Below are 25,384 nucleotides of genomic sequence, written 5' to 3'. Positions count from 1 at the left end.
TTCCTTCTTTATGTCTTGTACCTTCTAAGTTTTCTATAGCAATGCATCTTTTTTGAAGTAAGAAACACTTAAAATTACTGTTTTAAATTACCTTTCTTTAGTGCATTCCCATTAGTCACATTCTTCACTTAGATTTTGTTATTAATTTTAAATAAGCATTATACAAAAGTAATTACTTAAAGCATTCAATTCATTTATTCATTTTTTATTTATTATGCCTTAAGATGGCATTTGAATTCTGATCATAACTTACAAGAAAAGTATTCCTTCTCCTGAACTTTTAATGTAAAGAGCACTTAGAAATCGTCTTTTTTTACCAGAGAACAAAGCCATAAACAGAAATTCTTCCACATTGGTCGTAGACCATCACATTAAGTGCTATTTTAACTTAAGTTGTATCTTTGATTTTAATAATTTTAAATTTGAACATATGAATAAATGAATGACACTTGCAATGTTACTTGATTACTAAACAAGTTGATCTTAGAATTTTAATCACTTTAGTCATTGAAACACTCTAGGTCCTAAGAAAACTCTCAAAATTACAGGGGGAAATATAAAAATCATGAGCTATTAAACTTAAATATGTATTGAGAAAAATAAAATGAAAACATCAGTTCTGGTCACATTATAATAGAAATGAACCTCAGGGGAGATGCATTTTGCCAACTCTGAGACACCCACAAAACTTAAGTTACAATTAAATTCAGATAATGAAATTCAGAAAAACCAAATTTATCAAATACAAGCCTATTAAAATGTCTCAAGAGATTATACATGTGCACCAAGATCAAGTATGACCTCAAGATAAAATGCATTTTTTTAACCATTAAAAAATATGACCTTAGCCATTTCAGGGTACTCTAACGTAGGGAGGAAGCAGTCTGCTTGGCAACCTGATGACATGTCCAGAATTCAGCAGAGTTCCACTGAGACTTTCCAGGAAAGGGAGTACCAGGCACACTAACACAGATACCTACTTTACGCTGCATCGCTTATTCCCTGTCTTCATGGAGCTTCTAGTCTATCGGATTAATTCAGTGGATGACTATATGAAGTGGGAGGACAGTTAAGGTAGAAAAAGCAGCACACAGTGCCAGGGGTACACAGCCCATTATCTTCACAGCACATCATCCAACAAACCAAGTAAATAATTATCATTTGGCTTCTTATATAGACTAGCCTACAAAGAGATGAGAAAACAATTTCCTCCCTAATGCTATTTCTAAGTCATTAAAATAGCATTTGCATTCTTACACAGTCTCTATTAGCTTAGAATGTATACCTGTTCACAAAATGTATGCTAAGCCTTACAATGTTGATAGATCAAGTTTGTGAGCCTTCAAGTTCAATCACACGTGGGCAATCACAAATTCACAGAGATAAGATTGTCCTCAAGGGATCGGTCTTATCCAGGTGACACAGAACCTTAATGACATTCTTCTCCAAGTATAACATATAAAGGCAGAGTTAGGGCACATCATAGCTTAGTCCTGACGCACTAACCCAGCACACATAAAAGGTGGCAAAGCGAACAGCATGAGAGCAAATTCAAGCACGTCTTCCAATGTGGCTAAACGGAGGATGAGACCTGGTTTGTGGTACCACAAAGAAACCGGTAGAGACAACAATAAGAAAAGGTTGATGTGGGTAAGAAGGAAATCAACGTAAACTTCAGAGAACTGCAATGGGTACTGCAGGCGGGTGCATGCTCCCAGAACATTCCTGAGTGGACAGGATTGATTCAGTTAGAAAAAATAGGATGGGTAATTAAAAATTAAGACATTTAAATCTAGGGTGGGTAGGAGTATAATATTTAGAAGAAAACAGATAAAAAATTTAACTTTTCTTTTATCTTAAAAAGGGTACCAAGCCCAGAAAATCTTATAGTTCTTAAAAACAGCAAGTCACTAAATAATTTTGTAGATTGTGTAAAAATATTTGAGAAGATTAAGGGCATATTTATCAGCTTATATCATCAATCTGGCATAGCTAAAATGTGTTCATAACAAAAGAAAAACCAAACATTTGTGAAGGAGGCAATATTCTCAAATGAAATCATTTCCATCTTAATATTTTCAATTCATGTCACACACTTGAGATAAAATATTAATACATTAGTTTATACATAAAATGAATAGAACAAATATGAAGTACTAGTACAGTAGACATGCTTATAGTAAACCAATATTTATTGGCATATATAATCAACTTTTTTTTTAAGTTAATGGGGTAAGTGATCAAGAATTTTTATAGAGATTGTTAATCTAAAATATAGGAATTAACCCAGAAACTTCTGCTATCCATCTAGATATATCATGGGGGAAAAACCTGCATGAATGAAGCCAAGACACAGTCAAACAGAGCTAACAGAAGTAGAAAGACTAAGTCCTTAGATCATTTGAGAATCTAGATGTAGGCCCATGTGAAGCCAATACCTTCTCAGATGCACGAGCCAATATGTTCCTGTTGACTCCACTAGAGAGAGAAAGGGAAGAAGAAAATCCACTCAAGTGTGACTTCTTAAGGTACTGGATATAGATGTCCAGTATCAAGCTTTCTAGTATTCTATATCTTACAGTGACAGGTGCGCAACACAGGCTGTAGCCCCACATAGTAACTACACAAACTTACTCCTATGAATTGAATTTTGTGACTACCCAGAGTTGATTTTTTGTGCCCCAAATTGCTAATGAGCTGTGATATCTGTTCGAGTTAATATAATCACATAGGAGAATGAAAGATAAATTGTTTCTGTGATAAATTACTTTAATGCCTGGAAAAGATAAGATTAGGATGAGTGCTTAAAAAAAAAAAAAAAAAAAAAAAAACTTGTTTTCAAATTAAGTAGGGACAAGATAACTGACAAGATCATACTATAAAAAATCAGACAAATCTATTTTTGAATTTAGACTGCTTTATTAATGATGTACTATATGTTAGCTAAGTTAATTTAAGCTAAAAAATAGTAAATATACATTCTTGGTCAAATTAAAACACACAGTGGGTCACAGACAATGCTTCATGGGCATCCCTTATGCAGGAAAAAACAAAGTAGAACCCACTCCTACTCAGAGAAAGGACGTGGTCAATCCAAAGATTGACATGAGAATATATATGTTCATTTTTTAAGTAGGAACAAAAATAATTTTTATGATGCCTGCTTTTAGTAATTTATTCAACTTTATTCCATTATGAAGCCAGTGTAAGAATGCTTCAGCAGTAGCACACAGCTGCCCAGTGCCATTTGACACTTCAAACTTTGATGACTTGAACGTATGTAATCACTGCCCTACTTCCCATCCTATATGTTCCAACACAAACGCCCCTAAAATTTTATTATTTAGTAAGTCATGTCTTAGGGATAATGAATTCTCAGATCACAGCTAAAATTAACAAAGCGGGATTCTGAACTCAAAAAGACATAGTCTGCCATGATGAGTAAAACAAGCTTTTATAAAACATTGTAGAACATAAATTTAATAATTCATACCTTCCAGAAAAGATAGAATGTAGTCTTTGTTCCTAGTTCCAGTCATTAATATTACTATACTTCAAATAATATTTCAGCAATTTTCTTAGTATTTAAAAGCAGTATCTAAATACAGTTACCATTTTTGTAATCTATTTTACTACTATATATATAATAAAGTCCTAATGTCCATAATATTTTACAATGTGTTACCAAAATTGATGAGTTTAATTACTTAATGTGCACGGATCAATTTGAAAGAAATTGAAAATGAACATACCGTACACTCTACTTAATCTTGTTAGTCTTGTTTCAGAATTCACTTTCTAATTTGCAACCCAGTAGGCTATATTTTAAGATAGAAGATTTCTTTTACGTTTCAGCAGTTGAAAGCCAAAGCAACTACAGGAAGGTAGAGTCTAGCAGTCACGAAGTCTGACCTCAAGGGGAAGAAAGGTCCCAGGCTTTCATGCTCTAAGCCAAGTCCCTTGGCTTGTTATACGTTTTTTTTTCCTTTTTTTTTTCCCTTAAAAATGGGGAGGAGTTATTCTACTTCTCTGTCTATAGCATAATTTTTAAATGAATTACAGACACAGAAAGTAGATCAACAAATTGGTAGACAAATGAAATAACAAAGGAAATAATCATTCAAAGTCACTTCTGGTTGGTTAAGGATGGCGTGGAACTATATAGTTAAGAGGAGTGATACATTTTCATTAGTAATGCATTTTCGAAGTAATACAGGTATCTGCAAAAGGGGTCACACAGTACTTTTCACATCACAGAACCATTTTAAAATCCAAGGTGAAATAAACTCTCCAGTGCCTATGAACTCCATTTACATGGAGTACATTGCTGTAATTTTTAAAAATGCATTCATATTCAAATCTGAGAAACAGGATTCTGAGCTCATCAGGCCTGCTTAATTGCACCAACATCTGCAATCAATTTAAATTCTTTAAGATGGTCTTTCACAGTGCTTGAAGTGATTTCATGCTGTGATAGATTTAACACACTCACTAATTTATAGACACACACAAGCAGATGAGACCTATTTTTCCAGGGGTGGGGTAAAGTACAGAAGGGCAGTCTGAGTTTTCCAACTATCACTGCGATATGAAAAAGGAAGCATTCTGCACAACTTATCGAAATCATCTGAGAAGATGATAGCACTGCATAAACATAATATAGAAATTAAAACTAAAACTGGTGTTTTATTTAAATCTATTTGTAGGTCACAGACCATTACGAGGTTTGATGAAGGTTTACGGGTAGAAAAAACAGCAAAAGCCAGAACTATCAGTTCAGGTCACATCGAGAAATGTCATTCCTTAATCGATCATGATAGTCTATCCTGAGTCAAGGAGGGTGGGGGCAGGCAAGAAGAAGAAATCCTGAAAATCCAGAATTTTTTTTTAACCAAAGACATACATTGGCATCACGTTAAGAATATGAAACTCACAATAAGAAAACTAGAGGCTTTGGGCAGATGGCAGCAGCAGTACAGTTTTTGAAACTCACTGGATTCCTACAGAAAAAAACAACTAAAGGGCAAAACCACAGACCTAACAATGCAAGCAACAACTTATCTCTGTGATCCTCAAAATACAAGCAGTAGGAGACAAACCACTAATGACCACAAAATCTACACAATATCAACGTCTGTGTGGGAAGAAACAGAGGAGGCAAGAAGATGCCAGATGAACATGAAAGCACCAGAAGGCCAAAATAGCCCAGAGGTCCTCATTAGAAGTCTCAGAAGGCTAATTTGAGGACAGCAGCTCAAACTAGGTGGAGTTTGGCCTTTACCAATTGTGGATGAGCTCAAGTGGCAAAAAACAACGAAGGAGACTGGGGCGGATGTGTCCCATGAACTCCGGGCACTGAGCTGCCTGGGGTCCCTTGCAGGAGAGTACAGCACGATGAGAGAAAGTGCTGACGGCGAAATTGAAGTTAAGCAGAACATTCCTGCAGAAGATGAACAGTTGCCACAAAAACAAAGCCATAAAACATGGCAAAGTAACTTACAATTTCAAACTGTGCAAAGAGACATTGAGACAACATACAAGACATAGTGGAAAAAAAAAACAAATTTCAAAATCCTCAGAAATGAGGGAGAGAATTTGGAGTGGGGGGTTGGGGAATAACTAAGAAAATCACTTCAGAAGTAAAAACTAAACTAGAAAGAAGAAGAACAACAACAAAAATACAGAAGAAAGATTTGGGACAGAGCGCATATAGGGGATACACAAAAATCTTACATACAGATAATAAGATCTCTGAAGAAGAAGAGCCCAATGCAGGTCAACAGAACACTTCCATGAAAATTAAGAAAAAAAAGATTTTAAAGATTTAAGAAATACATAAAAGTATACTGTTTATCAGATAATCCCAACTCAAACAACTAGATAAAAAGAACCAGTAATCCGTAAGGAATAATAATTAGTTACCAGCACAACTTCTGTCATGTTTTTATGCCAGAGGAAAGAATATATTTAAGATCCAAAAACAAAAACAAAACCACATGAGCCGAAGATTTTATATCCAATAAAACTGACTAAATGATAGAAGGCGTATACGGTTATCCGTATGCAATAACCAGGAAATGCTCTTCCCAGGAGCCCTACAGAGGAATCCACTGCAGAGCAAACTTCAGACAAACGTCTAGGGAAATAAGAACTTAAGGACTGGTGGGGAGACATAAAATATAGTTACTCAGAAATAAGAGCGGCGGCGCTAAATTCAGTTACTCATAGACGGGAAAGCTACCGCAGGACTAGAAAGAACTAGAAAATGTAACAGCTCTATGTTCAATGTAGACAGAGTCTAACAAAAGCAGCAGGTGGAGACCGCATATGTCAAAGAACACTTCTTTGAACATATCCACACCATGTTTTTCCTTTGCTATTTCTCTGCTGAAGAGGCCCAGAAACAGTGATTAATCCACCAGCAATAAGCATCCTTATGCCCAGACTGTTCTTGAAATACCATTTCCCACTGAAGGAAAAGATGGATCCCAGACACAGTGTCGGAGAATCAACAGACTCACTAGGCAGGAATATATAATCCGAAATTCCTAGGGTCATAACAAAATGACCAGGAGCCAACTAGTCAAAGATGGGGCAATTTGAGCTTCACTAAGGATAGTAATTATAATGCATAAATTATCATAATTATCATATCTTAATATTAAAAATAACTGGTTACCTTCAGAGGTTGTTAGGAAACCAATCCACTATAGTGAAAATTGGCAATGGAAAAGAATCAAGTATTTATCCTAAACTTCCTATATCATGAAGTAGTCAGTAGTTGAGAGGAAATGTCTCTTTATAAGCATATTCCAAGTAAGAATATGCAGTGAGAAGAAGACAGTCTCTTCAGCAAATGGTGTTGGGAAAACTGGCTTATACCATCTCCAAAGATAAATTCAAAATGGATTAAGGGGGGGGGGGGTGCCTGTGTGGCTCAGTCGTTAAGCATCTGCCTTCCACTCAGGTCATGATCCGAGGGTCCTGGGATTGAGCCCCGCATCAGGCTCCCTGCTCAGCAGGAAGCCTGCTTCTCCCTCTCCCACTCCCTCTGCTTGGGTTTTTTCTCTCGCTGTGCCTCTCTCTGTCAAATAAATAAATAAAATCTTTAAAAATAAAATAAAATAAAATGGACTGAGGACCTAAATGTGAAACCTGGAACTATAAAAATCCAAGAACAGAGCACAGACAGTAATTTCTCTGCCATTAGACACAAAGTTTTTTTCTAGATCCATCTTCTGGAACAAGGCAAACAAAAAACAAAAATAAACTAGTGGAACTACATCAAAATACAAAGCTTCTGCACAACAAAGGAAACAATCATCAAAACTAAAAGGCAAACCTTATCTGATAAAGGTTTAGTATCCAAGAGAACTTATACAACACCCCTAAAACAAATAATCCCAATAAAAAATGGGCAGGAGACATGAATAGACATTTCTCCAAAGAAGATATACAGATGGTCAACAGACACATGAGAAGATGCTCAATATCACTCATCATCAGGGAAATACGGATCAAAACTATAATGGGATATCCACTTCACAGCTGTCATCAGAATGACTAAAATCAGCAACACAAGAAACACAAGAAACAAGAGGCAAGGATGTAGAGAAACAGGAACCCACATGCACTGCTGGTGGGAATGAAAACTGGTGCAGCCACTATGGAAAACAGTATGAAGGTTCCTCAAAAAGTTAAAAATGGAATGAACCACCCTACCATCCAGTAATTGCACTACTGAGTAATTATCCCAAAAATACACAAACACCAATTCAGAGGGATACACGTACCCCTACATTTGCAGCAGCATTATTTATGACAACCAAATTACGGAAGCAGACCAAGTGTTCATCAATAGATGAATGGATAAAGAGCTGGTAAATATATATATAATATATATGTGTGTTATATATATTATATTTATGATGCAATATTAATCAACCATAGAAAAGAATTACATCTTGCCATTTGCAACAACATGGATAGAGCTAGAGAGTATAATACTAAGTGAAACAAGTCAGAAAAAGACAAATACCATATAATTTCACTCATATGTAGAATTTAAAAAAAAAAAAAAGTGCGCAAAGAAAAAGACAAACCAAGGAACAGACCCTTAACTAGAGAGGACAAAACTGATGGTTACCAGAGGAGAGACTGGTGGGGGGATGGGTGAAATAGGTGATGAGGATTAAGGAGTGCACCTGTGATGGGCAGCAAGTGTCCTACAGAAGTGCTGATCACTGTATTTTACACCTGAAATTAATGCAACACTACATATTAACTATACTGGAATTAAAATAAGCCTAAGACTGGGGCACCTGGGTTAAGCCTCTGCCTTCGGCTCAGGTCATGATCTCAGGGTCCTAGGATTGAGCCCCACATCAGGCTCTCTGCTCAGGGGGGAGCCTGCTTCCCCCTCTCTCTCTGCCTGCCTCTCTGCCTACTTGTGATCTCTCTCTCTATCAAATAAATAAATAAATAAATAATCTTAAAATAAAAAATTTAAAAAAAAAATAAGCCTAAGACTGAACAAGTATTCCAACTAATAAATGGAAATGAAATTACAGAATTTTAATTATAAACCAGACATAAAGAAACTCCTGACAATAAAACATAATACTTCCTATGGTCTTGCCGAAGGGGTCAAATCTGAGTCTGATCAAGCTTCTTGATCTAGCTGCCATTTTGCAGGAAATGAAATATAAGAAACAGGATTATGCAATCAGCAAAAGCCAGACTGTCCTAGATAAAAATAAATAGATGGGACTCCTGAAGATTGGGGGGGGGGGCGCCTTAAAGACATTCCAAACTTTTAAAAAATCATGAATAAATTATGGTGTCTGGTGATGTACTTTTGGGTAATAAAACTATAAAGAAACTCAAGGAAGTGACTCCTATAAAAGTCAAGGTAGTGATTAGGAATAGTTCAAAAAAAGCAGGGACGGGGGGATTTGAAATGGACAGGATAGCTGAAGGGTAGATGGCAAGGTTCCATTAATTAACCTGGGTGGTGTTTCCCTTATGATAATTCACTAAGCTACATATTTGTTTTTTTTTTCTAGAACTGTTTTAATTTACAATAAAAAAGTTTTTTGTTTTTTCTTTTTTAAAGGTCTGATTTCTAGTTCTAACTGCAGAACATGGGGATGTCACTTGCTAGGCCTTTACTCATGCTCAAAATGTAAAGGTACACTAAGATATATTCTAGACCTACAATAAATAAACTATAAAAATGTCTACTAAATGAGTATAATGCCATTCTTTACAAAAATCATGCCAGAAAATGACTTAAGCCATGGAGAGTGATAACAGCCTTCCCAAAGGGGGGGGGGGGATCCACCCTCCCCCCCCAAAAATTAGCTTAACAATGATAACATCTAAATTTACTCTTGGACTATTTTTTCAGATTTTGGTGATCCCAAGGATAGAGTTCCCAGTTTACCTGGTCTATCCTTGGAAGGCTTTCTGATATTGAAAGGATTTCAAATAGTTCTGTATTACATTGAACGTAAGAAGATATACCAACCCTATTTTCTTCAAAGTGGAGGGGAACCATGATACTGCACCATTTAGGAAATGGTATTAAGTCAGGGAAACATGAAATTAAGAATTAATGCTTTTTGTACATCAAGATGATTAACATATGAAGGATTTAAGTATGTACAGAATGCATTCTATTTAGGAATAATTAAGAACTGAAAGGCTGTCTCTTAAGCCCAAACTAAATTAAGGAGGGTTTTAAGATTACGGCCACCAACTAGGAATATCAATCAGTCCACTGAAGCTTTTACACCAGGCATACTCTTTTCCTCCTTATTAATACTCCACTGGACATCTCCCAAAACAGACCAGGTCCTTCCATCTGTCATAGTAGACAGAATCAGAAGAGGGGAAGGTTAAAGTGGACAAACGTTAGGATTTCTTCATAGCTACAGTATGCCATTCTGATCTGATGCCCAGGCAAACTAGCCTTAAACCCTCAGTGGCTTTATTTGTAAATATGCTCTATGCTTTGCCTTTAAATTCTATCAACTCCTAGTCTCTTGTTGAATTAATGTTACACTACATAGACCTCTAGCGATGAGGCTCATCTTGTACAGCCCAGGAGAGTTTTTCATCCTTGCTTTTATACTAGAATCACCAAGAGATCTTCACAAAGTGCAGGTGCCTGGATCCTACCTGCAGGAATTAACTTGCTAAATGCTAGGGCTCAGACACAGTTTTTGGGTGTTTTGTATTTTTTTTTTTTAAGTTCTCCAGAAGATTCTAATGGATATCAAGGTTGAGAACCAACGTTCCTGTCCACTCTCATTTCCGGCTCATTTCATGAATTGCCTATCCCCTTCATTCATGAAAGGCAACCACAGATACATAACATTTTTTTCATTTTCACATATTCCTTCAGAACTATTTCTTCTTTCAAACGGTTCATTCCATAGGGCTATTGCTCATCACTTTTATCTCCCTCAAATCACGTGCCTCTTTTTTCTGACACTCTCCAAGTTTTTACTACTTTTGCTGTAATCGGTCATAAGTGTAATTACATTTGCAAAATCTAAAAAGCAAGAACAGAGCAAATTATCTCTGACAAGAAACAATTCAGTGAAAAAGATAAAAACCACCTCAGATGATCTCCAATGCCACAACTGGTATAAGCATCGGGGACCACATCAGGTTCTAAAATTCTAGGTTTTACCAGTAAATAGCATTATTTCTATATCAGGTGAGTCTTTTTAAAAATTGCTTTAAGAAAAGGTATCTTTAAGGTGGGTTTGTTTTGGTAAGATCTTATTTGAGAGAGAATGAGAGTGTGTGTGTGCCAGCAGGGTGGGGGGTGGGGGAAGCAGAGGGAAAAGCAGGTTCCCTCCCTGCTGAGCAGGAAGCCAGATGAGGGGCTAGATCTCAGGACCCTGATAGCATGACCTGAGCAGAAGACAGATGCTGAATCAACCAAACCACCCAGGCACCCTTAAAATTTTTAAAAGACCAAAAATACACAATTCTAATTTGAACCTAATATAATTTCTTATAAGGAAAAAAAAAAAAGATGAAGAAAAGATGACTGGGTCATTATCATCTCCTGCCTAAGCAAGAACACAGGGCAGTAATAGCAGGAGCACATTATTCGCCCCTGGTGCTGCCCAGAAACAACTCATAATGAAGCTGGATGGATTTGAACTGTTAGAAGATCATTTTAATTGTACATAAATAAAACCTGTCCTATGTAGGCAGAAATGGAAATTAAAGTGCCAGTTAGATTATTAAGAAATACTCCTAACAAGAAATTGGTTCATTGCCCTGGGGCTCTGATATTTCCTCCTAGTCAGCAAGAAAGACCTGGAGACAAACAGACAAAATAACGGAAGCAAGGGCACTGCCCTGCCGATAAATAGGTAAGTGTCTAATACCAAGTACCAGCCACAAATTTTTACTCAGCTTTTGTTACAAGTGCACTTGGATCAAATCCCTAACCTGAAATGGAAGCCAAAAAATAATCCACGTTACCTTTAAGTAGCAAAAATGTGTAGAACTGTCTGGTTCATCTAAGTTCCCAGTGCTTGAAATATAACCCTTTTAAGTAATAACAACGATTAAAAGTGAGAGAAAACAACACTTGATGTATCTGCATCTGACAATGTTTTCCAAAATTAACATGAAAATAAACCCCCTCCAGGAAAAAAAAAAAAAAAAAAAAAAAGACTCTGAAAGGTATGAAAATGCCCCCACCAATATAATACAATATTAACAAATCAGGGCTAAACGAGATGAACTCCAGGTTTTCTACCTAGGAAAAAATACACAAATTTGACCATCACTAGTATTTTCCCAAAACAATTCTTTCCTGATCAGGACACGCCTAGAAGGACGACACTGGACAAAACCACGTCATTCATACTTGAACATCATGGCCTACTGGGCTAGGACAAGAGGTACCTGGTAACACCTTTCAAAATATACTATATATACACACAGGTACACATACATACAAGAACCTACAATCCTACATTTATGAACTCCATGTAGGCACATTTTATCACATTGTTTAAAAAACTTGTTACCCTTCCTATGTGCCTTTTAAAGTTATGTTCTAATATTTGGTGTTTATTTCTTACTAAGGAAGTCTAACCCAGAACTACAGAAATACTTAGGGGCTGAAGGAGGAGAGCTCAACATGAAGCAAACTTCTCCAATACACGCCTCAGAGGAGCCTTGCAGTCAGTTGTCTGTGGTCACGAATGACTAGGAAAGAGAAAAGCTGAAAACAAAGTCCAAAGAAGCTAGCGGACTTCCAGGAGCAGAAAGATTAATTCTGCTTCTTTGGGGAAGAGGTGGGGAGAGACGGATGGCGGACCAAAAAGGAAAAAACTAAATATAAACAGGAAATAAAGGATGGACGTTCTAATGAAGAAGGTAAGAAATGTGAAATTAGGCCCTACCAGTCATCAGCCCCCCCCCTAAAAATCAGCTCTTTACTTGCAGGTGTGATACAGCTTCCTAGGGCATACAGATGGAGGGAGGGAGGTCCAGGAGCAGGAGCTTAGAGGAATTTTTTATTCCAAGCTAATGCATTCAGAAGGAACTAGAAGTATGTATTTGGAAGAGAAATTATTTGAGCCTTTTATCCACACCAAATGGTACAACCCAAAAGATAAGACCACATGCTGACAGGTAGCAGTCCGGTTGTCATCTGTATAGAGGTAAACTGTCAGGGCTGTCTCATATCTTGTGTTTAAAAATAAGTTCCGGAGGGGCACCTGGGTGGCTCAGTCAGTTAAGCATCTGCCTTCCACTCAGGTCATGATCTCAGGGTCCTGGGATCGAGCCCCACATGGGGCTTCCTGCTCTTTGGGGAGCCTGCTTTTCCCTCTCCCTCTGCCTGCAGCTCCCTTGCTTATGCTCACTCTGTCTCTTTGTCAAATAAATAAAATAAATAAATATATGGGGGGGTGGAGAAAAAGTCAACTCCAAAAGCACTGATAAGCAAACACTCAAGCCCACTACTTAGTTCCTGGAGGCAAAGGTGTTATATTCCACCCCCTCCCTCCCTCTCTCCCTCCCTCTCACACCCTCTGAGCTGCTTTCTTCTTCCAGGGATTTGCTTTCCCTTCCAGGGCTGTAGATGTTGACTTCTCAGGACTCCTCCGGTTTGCATTGCCACAGATTACCCTGAAAAAGCAGCCACCTGAAACAGCACAAAGAAGATTCTTTCTTCTCAACAGATGGAAGAAGTAGAATGATTTTTTTTTTTTTTTTTAGATTCCTTTGTGATGGAGGGGTGGGGAAGGGAAGTATCTTATTGCTCTAAATCCTCCCCTCTGTAAGGTATCCTTTTTAACACCTTTTTCCAGTGGTTTTTAAAGTAACCCATGGCTTCCTGTGACTTTCACATTACCCAGACATCACCTACCCAGAGCCAGTTCACCCTGAATACAACTCAAGCACCAGCAGGAGTATAAACACCAACATCAAAACGGGTATCACAGACACAGGGAGGAGATACCAACACCAAGAAAAGAAAAACTTGGTGAGGGCAGCTCGTCTATTAGGATTTATCTCCAAAGCCTGGTTTGTCTCCTCAAGGTACAGGATTCCTGACAACAAAACCATCATTTAACGTTATCTGCAGAGGTGCTTTCAGAATTTGAAGGGGGAAAATAACTAGACCACAATAAAGAACGAGAACAACACTCAAAGCCAGGGTAAGCAGGACTCAATACATTTACAGGGTAGATGTTTATTAAATTACAGTTCCCTATAGAAAATAGGGGAAATTTTTACACAATTTGTGGCTCAAGAGCTCCTTGGTGTTGGTTTCAAAATTTTCTTCTTACATTTTTTTTTGGAAACTATGGAGTCTCTTCCATTTGGACTATCATGTTAGAGCCTCATTTCAAGGTCCTTACCCCTTACTGCAGAATACTTACCAGCCCCCTAGTAATCAAACAAAAGTCAAGACTGTATTCATTCTTTCTGAAACAAATTTTCTTCAATAAACTTGCTACGGAACATCTGAGGCAAGTCATCTACCAAGGAATGGCCACTTGGCGCTGTACTACCGGCTCTCATGTATGCACAGTCTACTTGATGAGGGGAGTAATTTTCAGAATGAATTAGAGATGGAAACCCTGCATAGGCAGAAGGCTATAGGGACGGTCCAGCCAGATGCGCACAATAGCATAGCAAAATCCCCACCTAAAGTAGTTTAAATAAGAACGGGCATCACCTCACGTGACAGAAAAATCTGGAGGCAGGGCTGTATAAGACCAGATCAGCAACTCCAAGAAGTCATGTGCCAACTATCCCATGCCCTCTCACAACCATGTCAAATAACGGGGAAAAAAGTGGTTTTCTGCCCTGGATCTCTTTGTGAGGGATTAAAACCTTTCTCAGAAGCCCCCAGCAGACAGTACTGGCCAAACCTGGCTCACATACCCATGCTGTAGGAAACTGGGAAAATGTGGCTTTGGCATTTTTCGGCCTCTAAAGCAGGCTCTTTGCTTAAAAAAAAAAAAAAAAAAAATAGTTAATAATCTTTTCTAACTGAAAAAAATCAGCATTACCATTGGGCTACTGAAACAAACTTAAGGTCTTAGAAACAACCTAGCTTGATTGAGGATTTGTTATTTTTCCCCCATTCCAAAAATCCAGCTTAGCTACTTTAGGGCTGGTTTGAGCATTAATATTTCTAAAGAATTTTCAGATTATCAACTGCAGGCATCAGTGCTATTTTGAAAAATATTAATGCTTCTCCACAAAACAATCTCAAAGCAAAGTCTAAAGCTAAATTTATAACAAAAGTTTATCTGACACAAACACCCCCCATGCTCTCTCTAGAATAACTCATCTATAAATTTTGACGGTTTTTCCTCAGAGAAGATTTTTTTGTCCTCATTAACCTCAATACACTGGTATGACAGAGTCTGTATCTAAGAGTTAATGTGTTTCTACTTCTTCCAGAGCAAAAATAGATGACTGGTCAGCTTGAACTTTCTAGAATGTTAACCAACCGCCAAATTATTCAGCATCCTCCTAGGAAAAGCCATGATCCTCCACACACTAATTAAATGAGTGAATGCTTTAATCATACTTTAGATAACTAATCTATTTCAATCCTGATAATCTAATTATCTAATTCTAGTAAATAAATTCCAACCTCAGTCCAAAACGATTAGAGGATTAAAGTTTACAATCAGTGTATGCAAACTGAAATAGATCCACTCTAATGAAGTTCAAAGCAGTTTGTTCTAAAAGGTCTGTTTATTATCTAAAATTCAAGAATTAAAATGCATTATTATACCAATGTTTTCTAAAACAGTTCTAACTAATATAGTATCTCTTATAATTTTATTAAGTGAATTTATGTTCTTTGGATTTAAAATTGTCTAATAGGGGAGTCATCCCTGATCACTCCATGAGACAGCACAAGGAGGGTTGGAGAGACAGGTAACAATAGATAAAGGGGATTAAGAGTACCCTTACCAGAGATGAACACTGAGTAATGTTAGAATTAGTGAAACCTCTTGTACATCTGAAATTAATGTAACACTGCATGTTAACTACACTTCAATAAAAAAGGAAAATAACACCATCTCCACGTCCCCTGTGTTTTTTCCACATTGCATTTCATTTATCACGTATGTTTATGTGTTTTGTTACATGTCTTATGTTGCTCCGTAAGTCACCACGATTGACCATCTTGGTATTCCAACTCCAATGCCTGGAACACTGCCTGATATACAGACACTTAATAAATGTGATGCAGACTCACTAATGGTCAATTTGTATTTTTCAAAAATATAAGTCCATTTCCATCAATAACTACAGTGTAATGATTTCAACAGCAAGAACAAATCACAAAGAAAAAATAAGAAACAATTGCTAACAACCACTGCTATCAAAAGAGGCAGCCACAGGTATAAAACCTGCTATGTTCCACTAATGAAATAAACTATTTTTTTTTAGTATTTTATTTACTTGACAGAAAGAGAGAGCATGAGCCGGGAAGGGGGTAGGGGTGGGGGCCGATGGGTGGGGAGAGGGAGAAGCAAGCTCCCCACTGAGCAGGGAGCCCGTGTGACTAGATCCCAGGACCCAGGATCATGACCTGAGCTGAAGGCAGATGCTTAACAGGCTGAGTGAGCCAGGACCCCCATAAACAATTAAATTCTAACAACAAGCCTATGATATAGCTCTAAGTCCCATCTTGTGGAGGAGGATGTTGAGAATCGGGTAAAATAAGATGCCCAGTATCAAAGGGATGATAAGTCAATCCACAACACAAGTGCTCTCTTAAGTCCCTAACGTTCATTTGTGATATCCAGGGACCATTAAGGGGCAAAAGTAATTTTCATCACAATAGCAGGAAACAACACCCATCTACATAAGGAGCCAGAAAAAGTACAGTAATCTGATTTCTACAACTCAACATCAAACTGCAGAACAGGAGGCATGCTTAAAAATTAAACATCACTTGAGTCTGCTTTCTAAAAGAAAATCCTCCAAGTCACTGAATGTTCTAGTAGATACATAGAGCTTACGTATAAGTAACTTAAATTCTCGTTAAGTTGGCCTTTAGTTAAAGTATCCAGTGAAAACTGCAGCGTATTAAGTTATTCTTCTCCAACCAATTCTGTTTTAAATTCAGCCAAAATCATTTTCTACTGTCTTTCTGATTGCTTCTTCATTAGTTCCCGTTTTGTAGACTTCATCCCATCCATCAGTTCGATTTCTATATGACTGGCCAAGCTCATTTGTTGTCCCATGAAATAAATGTAATTGATTCTGCATGCCAGTCATGGTTTCTTAGACATTTACTCATTACTTCCACCCACATATTTCATGTTTCCCTGGAAAACTGGCAGCCACGTGGAGGCTTAATGCTCTTTTCAACGTCTACGTTTATAATTTGTTATGAGATAATTTTATCCATAGGGAACCTCACATTAAAGATATGCCGCCTCTCAGTCACTATTATGTGAAGTGATTTAGGTAGTTATAGTAAAATCGGCCCTACTTTTCTATAATACAAATAGTATCCCAATTTAAAAGTGACATCAGAGATCAATAGCCATCTTAATCCACTTTCCTTAACAAGGAAAGAAGTTTGGAGGAAACCAACCCAGTCCATGTTCCTCATGAATGTCAGGGGCAAAAAAGCAAAAGCAGTCTTAGAAGGTATGAGAAATATTTTTAAATTAAATAAACATCCTACTCGTGGTCTTTATACATTCAAAAGCCCTGTGATTCCAGTTGCTCAAAAATTTAAGCACTTCGTTAGACAAATGTGTTGTTTTCCACACTATAACACGGTTCAGCAGTATTTTTCAACTTGACAGTTTTACTTACTGTCTTGGAAGCAGTATTAATGTACTGCATCACCATCTCTTTTTTGATGCTAAAGTCCTTTTCCCGCAATGGTGCCTTCTTATCTTCATTTAAATTCATATCTTCCTGGAAAACACAATTAAAAAGCCTCATTTTAGAATCTAAGTAAAGTAGCAATTCTACATACCCTAGGAACGGAAAAATCAATAATTTGTGACTAAAGCAGCATTAATTGTTTTGGAATGATTTACACATAGTTCTGCCTGGAGAAAAGAAAGAGCAGGAAATACAGACAAAAACATGTTCTAGATCATTTTAACAGGTAAAACAATTACCAGAAAATCTTTTTAAAATTCACAGCAAGCTAGTAAAATTACATTCTCATCACTACAGATAATTAGACACTTAGATTAGATTTCTACCTTTCATAAGGTCATCTAGAGTCACAATTTAAATACACACACACACACACACACACAAACACAACACACACAACTATAGTTTGTTGTTGTTTTTTTTAATAGCTGTACCTGACGCTATCTTGCACTATTTCTGAAAGAGCTGCTCCATGCATCAAAAATTAAAAGGTAAATAAGCCAACCACTTTCCAGATTGTGTAGCTACAAGCTCATCTGATCAAATACCTGGTATAGATCCTGGCAAAAGGCATTCTATAGTGGTCTCTTGTCTACCCCTATCAAAAATATCCATTAACTACTTAGTCTACTCTGTGTTCTAAATCATCTAAGAGTTGTACTCATAAAAAGAGGTACCACCCAAAAATCTAACATTTCTCAACAGCACCCTTCAAAATAAAGATTTAAGTAACCTAGATAGTGCTACAGGTCTCATTTTAACTTTTTAAAAATACAAGTCAAAAATGCCCACTTAAATGTGGGAATTTCTACAAGCTATCTTATTTAGAGGCTGCTCTGGCAAAGAAAAAGAAGCCTACAGGGAGACAAAAATGACTAAATTAAAAGGGCAGCTCAAATGGATTTCCTCCAGATACTAGCCCTTTGTCATGTGTGATATGCAATATAACACACCTGAATGTATACCAACCCTATATCCACTCAGAAACAGGTGTATAAAAATCAGAACTTTGGAGCACCTGTGGAGTCCAGCAGGTTAAGTTTTTATAAATGTTTTATAAAAGTGCTACAACTCATCAAACACTGTTATTTATGCCTTTAGCTGACTCAGTTTTTGGCTACTAATCCCTTCAAGCACTTAAAAGTCAAAATTTCCTTCATTTCACTTTGATATAAATATTTAAGATTTTAGAAGTTGTTCCACTTGACCCTAATAAAAGGTAGTAATTAATAATGTCACTCCTGCCCATTCAGGTTGGAAATATCTTATTATGTGAATAATGGTTTGTTTTGTTCTCCCTCTTTTTTTTTTTTTTTCTTTTTTACTTTATGCCAGGGACTCTCAAGAGACCTTAATATCACTTAGGATTTTAAAAATATCTTGAAATATTTTGGTTGTCAATGACTGAGATGATGCTATCAGCATTTATTTAGGTGTGCTAGACATTTTTCAACACCTGGGTTAATCCTGCATGATAAGAAACTATTCTGTGTCCCACAGACAGATGCACAAACAAAAAAAAAGAAGAAGAAGAAGAAGAAGAAGAAGAAAGAAGAAAGAAAAAAACAAAACAAAAACTTCCTAAGCTTTGACTAATTCAATAGAATATAAAATGAAATTAATATGTAAATTATTACTGACTAAATACTTTGCAGTATATGGTTTTAATAGACATTGATTTTTTCCAAGAATCCAACTACTCTGCAAGTTATAGTATACGGGCTTTTTGTTTTTGTTTCAAATAAGCTTTGCCATCAATTGTGCTCAATTTTTTTAATTTGGGTATCCCAGGACGACACTGGTTGTTGTATTTGAATCACTGGAACAGCAAAGCTATGTTGACATGCACAATAGCTATTATACTCACGTGAAGCAAAGATTCAAGAATGACTTTTTTGAACCTTCCTGCCTAGTCATGGCCAATTGCTTACATTGCAATGTATGTGGTTGTATTATGCAGTACAGTAAGACATTAAATGGATTTTTAAAATTATGATTATAGATAGCTTCTACTATCTATAACGACTTTCACTGGAAGAAAGTAATGGGGAAGTCACAGGGAAGTAACGGGAGTAGTTGTTCTAAAAAGGCAAAGGACATGAGAGTACTGAGAACCTCTGTATTTAATTATTCACTGTATTTTTTATTTTCTGTCCAATGGGCAAACATGACTCAGCTCTTTACCAGCAAATTAAAATAGTTAGTAAATACAGAATATGAGAAAAACTACAAAGTCTAATGCTTTCTTTTTGGAAAGATATATTCAAGATGACAGCAGCTCATATGCAAAAGTGGTATATTTGGAATTAAGGAAGAAACCCAGAGTTTTCCCAACCCGTTTCCTCTGCCATACCCCAACTCTCTTGTCTAAATACAGGACTCGCTTCATGACAGTACCAGTTTAAAAGCAAAAGGAAACAAGAAAGGACACTAAGAAGTCTGGAATCAGCTACGCAGTACCACGGACCCTTCTCGTTTGGCAGGTAACTCTCTATTTGATCAGAAAAAAATGGTCCTGGAAAAAGAAATTCTGCCATTTACAAACGGAAATAGAGGAGCACTGAAAAGGAAAAATATGTTTTTGTGCATAAAGAGTGCAAAATTTAGCTCTACAGAGAAAAAGTCTGAAAGAAGAGAGCCCTTTTGGGCATGGACACTGGATTTGGGGGGTCAGGGGCCACAAAGTCCTTGGGAAATGTAGTAGAAGCTTTTTCCAAAACAAATGCACATCTATGTTATAGTAGAAAAACAAAATTTCCTTCTACCCTTTATAGGTTTTTCTAGTTAATTTAAGAAATAAGTTGTCATGAGCCAGATTAATGGGAGAAAACCACATACATGAAAGATTTCAAGACAGAAAGGTAAAATGAGGTTTATATGCCATCCTGAGGTAAGGAATGGAACAGGAGCCCTGGGTTTCAAGGGAAGGAGGGCAATTCACAGGTGGTAAGAAAAGTTTGGTAATCAGATAGTTGTCCTCCTACACAGGTCACTCAGATAAAACTTCTCTCTCCTAACTCCTCTCTGGGGAAAAGGCTCCCAATTTAGATTCTTCTAGGTGGTTCAGAGAGGGGAAAAAATCTCTCTCTCCAGCCTGTAGGGTCTCAAATGCCTTCCACTCAAATAGCACACATGTTAAAGTGACACATTTTGGGGAACCTTGCTCTGAACCACTTCAGTATTTTTGTGTTTAATTCCAGAGGAGCTAAGCTGAGCATTTCTGAAGGCTATTCCAGAAACTGGAGTGGGGAAGTGGGGTTCAGGAGCCTAGCATCTTCATGTAATAACCCCCAGTCTTAGGGGAAAAAATTTCATTGTGAGATTTTGAGTATCACATCGTCTACACTCCCTGAATTACAGAATAGAAAATCCAGGCTCACAGAAATCAGACGACTTTTCAGGGATAGCTGGTTATTTGAAACTCGAGACCCAGAGCCCCGACTCCCAGTCTAGTGCAGCTTCCAGGTAGTTCTAATAGGTCCCTTGAAAGCAAGTCATCAATTTTTTATGTTACTCAGTTTACACCTGTCCAAAATGATCACATAGCATCTCTCCTACCTTAGGTCAGGTTCCTTAGAGGTAGAGTATGAGACAGGGATTCTGGTGCACAGGACTAATGGAGGGGATGCCTTCATGGTAGTGAATAAAAAAAAAAAGCAAGACAGAGCTGGGGAAAGACACATGTGAAAATGTTGCCTCAGCTAGTCTTGCTTCAGCCCAAATTGCACTGCTATCAATACTACCTAGAGTAAGAGGGCAGTTGTACACCTCCAAATCAGTCAGTTAGCTACAGGATCATAGTTCCCGGAGGCCAGATCTCTGGAGAGGGCAGCTGTGAGTCACTGGGAACCAATATGAATCGACTGAGGTTTGCATGCACCAGCCTGGTAAAGGGTGTCCTTTAGGGGCATAACAGCACACACAACACCTTTTGAAAACAACTGTATAATAAGGCTTATTTTTAAACAGAACCAGATAATACAGAAACACATACAGGGCCTCAACAAGCTATACAAACCATGGTATGAACCAATTCTTCCATTCAAACATAGGTTGGTACATCTACTACACTGCATAGAGACAAAAAGAAAGTGCAGGAACAGATTTTAAGAGATTCCTGAAATGTGGTTTACTTCACTGTATCAATGTACTCAGACATATGTAATTCATTAAATATTATAAATCAAATACTGAACAGGAAATACAGAGAACACATAATTGTAAAAGAACAGATGAGTAATTTGAATGAAGCTAATATTTAGTGGATAAAAGATAAAGTTTTCCCACTTCTAGTTATTAGTTGGCTATTTAGGTGACTAGATCTCAAAAATATCTTAGCAGTTATCAACTCAAAACTGTCTGAAGAGTATTGTTGGTAATGTTCTATAAATATCTTAACATACATTATAAAGTAACTAACTTATAGTGCTACCTTCATACACATGTTGAGGCACGGTTTTGCCTGGGGAAACTGGGAGTTGCAACATCAAAAACTAATTTTCCTTTAGTTAATTACTTTCTAATTAAAAAACTATACCTTAATTGAACCACTGTGCTATTTTACTATGTGAGTCTGACTGGAACTAAGGATAGATTTTAGAAACAGAAAAAATGCTGCAGAAAAGAAGCCCAAATGAAGGAGCACTCTACAAAATAAGGATTCTTCTCAAGTATAAAGGTCATGGAAGATAAGGAAATGTCATTGATTGGAGGAGACCAAGGATACATGGTAATCTGAACTTGAGACATGATCCTGGATTGGATCCTAGAACAGAAAAAAAAATGCAAGTAGAAAAAACTGGCAAAACCTCAATAATGTAATTTAGTACTGTACCAACATTAATGTCTCAGTTTTAATAACTGCATTCAAGTTATATAAGACGTTGACTTTTGAGGAAGTTAGGTGAAGGGTATCTAAGAATTGTCAGTGCTCTCTTCACAACCTTTCTATAAATCTAAGATTGTTTCAAAATCTTATTGCAAGATAAAATTGAAATATTTATAGAATTTCTGCCATTAAAATAAGTTCAAAATGAGGAAATGGAACATCCCTCATTCTTAAAATTTTTTTTTAAGTCTAGTAAATAATGTACACTTGCAGTGTATTTGGCTATAATAAATACAGATTTGACAGAGGGGAAGGAAGTACAGAAACCACTATCAAAACAAATCTGAGGTTACTAAAAGGTAGAGGTAAGACACAGGTATCAGAATTCCATTCCAAATCTAAAGGTCAGGCACCCTTTGGAATTTTCCCAGACCAAATTCAAGTTGCTCACATTTCTTCCCATTTTCATTCCAAACCTGCCCTGTAAACCAACCATCATTCTTCCCAAAATTCTTTCTACAACTTTTGACAAAGACTTAGTATTCCTGTCATCTTAAAGAAGTTCTTTGGCCAGGCATGGCACTCAACATTTATAATTATGTAATAGCCTCTTTTTCATTGAAGAGAGAATGGAAGCTTAGGAAATTCCTTCAGCTGACCATAGTCCTATGGCTGAAATTTGAAATCTGGTCTATCTTAACTCTCCATTTTTATTCCCATAGTATTTGTCTCCATCATGGTCTAAAATCGAATTTCCTTTGGGGCTAATACTATCAGACTTAACACTTATGTGGGCCAGCACCTGGTGTTGACTCCTCTTCCGTCCCATGCCTTGCCATCCAGTCTTCAGCCTCCCCTGACCAGCGGTCTTTACTTCCCCTTTTCTCAACCCCAGTCTTCCTGACCACACCTAGACCTTTTCATTATGTAAAAACTGTTGCACCTCAAGTATCATCATAATCTCCACAACTCTATTCTCTGACCTCCATCTTCTCTCTTTTCACTTGTCCTACTCCCAAACCACCATGGTCTTGACCTCAATAAAACCTTTTTCCTTGATCCCTTCTATTTTCTCCCAAAGCAGGTTAATTCCATGATCCATCACTTCCTACATTTATGGAAAAGCCAACTAGATTTTCCTTCTCACATTCCCTAAGGTCCTTACTTCAAATTCCCTTCCCAGAGAACTATGAAACTATTACTTCCACCTATCATTTTCAGTAAGCAAATTTCAATTTCCTCTGTGAAAAGAAAGCTTTCAATTTCCCATTTCCTATATTACCAATTTATTTGCACACTAAAGTTTATCAATTCTTGCATCCACCCAAAGATAATTCCATTCATTTATGCTCTGGATCCTCCTTCCTCTCACCTCCTGAAAGGGCACTGCATATCAATTATCCTTTTTTAATCCTGTCTCACTAAATTGTTCTCAGTTGGTTGGGTCTCAATACATAAACACGTTAATCCTTAATGGATCAAAATTAAAAAGAAAAGGAGCCTTCCCTCAACCCTAGCTCTCCTTTATATATGGCTTCCTTCATTCTCCTTCACAGGTAACCTTTTAAAGAACTTTTTTTGTACACTCGCTGCCACTTTCACAATGCAAAGACCACAGTGGATTTCCTTTCAGGTATTTGTTAAGTAAGAAGTAACACAAGTTTGCAAACAGAATTTGCTAATCCTCTTTCAGAACAAACCATGAGATGAAGATAATTTTCTGAAGGATGAAGCTGGAGCTAGAGATAACACTCACCTCCCTAGCTGAGAAAAATGACAGAAATAAGGTCCAGCCCCAGAGACAGATTCTTCAGACACAGGTAAAAATGGCCAAGCTGAAATCCAGGACATTTTCAGGAAGCACTAGCAGAACTGCACAGAACCTTGGTGACCTGGGACAACGGTGGCATCTGGGGGAGGAGTGAACAGAGTAGAGATCCTCCAGACTTCCCTCAAACTGTGTCCATTTCTATGATGCACTGTGTCCAGCCAGAGGAATGAGGATACATCTTTTTCTAAATTGCACATGGACACCCTAGGTGTCAAAAGCAGCCCTGACCTAGAAACCAGGTCAAAGGAATATAGTCAAGTCAGCAGCTGTTAAGCTACTGCGAAGGATTCCTTCTGTCTGTGTGCTGGATGGGGTCATTAGTTCCCACCAACAAGAAAGTTGCAAGCTTGCTACTGTATTTTACACACCTTGACCCCATCTTAGACTGACAAAATACTGGTAAAAATAAATATTTTCCACATTTTCTTGGCAAAACTGAAGGGAGGAAAAAAGATGCACTCTTAATGCTACCGCTCATACATGCAACTAGTTAGAACACTAAGGAGCAATCAAGCAAAGAATGGCAAACAGAATGGACATACTTTCAACCAAGTTACAAACATTAGTCTCACTATTTTCATTCACGGATGTGGATTTTTTTTTTTTTTTAAGATTTTATTTATTTATTTGACAGAGAGAGATCACAAGTAGGCAGAGAGGCAGACAGAGAGAGAGGAGGAAGCAGGCTCCCCGCTGAGCAGAGAGCCCGATGCGGGACTCGATCCCAGGACCCTGAGATCATGACCCGAGCCGAAGGCAGCGGTCCAACCCACCGAGCCACCCAGGCGCCCCACGGATGTGGATTTTACAAGACAGCATGCTCATTAAATTTACATACATCAAGTTGAGTGGGATAGTTAACACCATGGAGAGTCAGATTAAATTTAAAATGATTGACTATTTGGAGAATTAAGCAAGCATACAGGGAGCAAGCTGAAGATGGTCAGGTCTGAGGAAATTCACCCAGAGAGGAAAAACTCTACAGACGCACAGAGGCATACTGTTTAGAAAATATATGTGGAAGATAGTAGAGTCCTAGATCCAAACATTCCCCTGCATCAAAAAGCATCATATCAGAAGGTAAAACTGGAAGCACAACAATATCAAAACCAAACATGAAGTCTTTAAAGATTTTTTTTTTTAATTTGACAGACAGAGATCACAAGCAGGCAGAGAGGCAGGCAGAGAGAGGAGGAAGCAGGCTCCTTGCTGAGCAGAGAGCCCGATGTGGGGTTCGATCCCAGGACCCTGGGATCATGACCTGAGCCGAAAGCAGAGGCCTTAACCCACTGAGCCACCCA

The 25,384-nt window shown here is 37.5% G+C and overlaps 1 protein-coding gene across 5 annotated transcripts in view; it reads right to left on the bottom strand.

The window, feature by feature from the left end:
• Window positions 1-25,384, bottom strand: part of DIAPH3 (diaphanous related formin 3) — a 499,636-nt gene that overhangs the window by 403,544 nt on the left and 70,708 nt on the right. For all 5 annotated transcript variants that reach the window (XM_013047223.2, XM_013047224.2, XM_004775321.3 and 2 more), the window contains one exon: window positions 17,350-17,454. In XM_013047223.2, the coding sequence (XP_012902677.2) occupies window positions 17,350-17,454 (105 nt within the window). The remainder of the gene's footprint in view (window positions 1-17,349; window positions 17,455-25,384) is intronic.

Source organism: Mustela putorius, unplaced genomic scaffold (genome assembly GCF_011764305.1).
Source record: "Mustela putorius furo isolate JIRA1106 unplaced genomic scaffold, ASM1176430v1.1 tig00000179_pilon_pilon_pilon, whole genome shotgun sequence".
Lineage (NCBI taxonomy): Eukaryota > Metazoa > Chordata > Mammalia > Carnivora > Mustelidae > Mustela > Mustela putorius.
The sequence above is the reverse complement of the archived record's forward strand: the minus strand, read 5'-3'. Positions and strand labels throughout refer to the sequence as shown.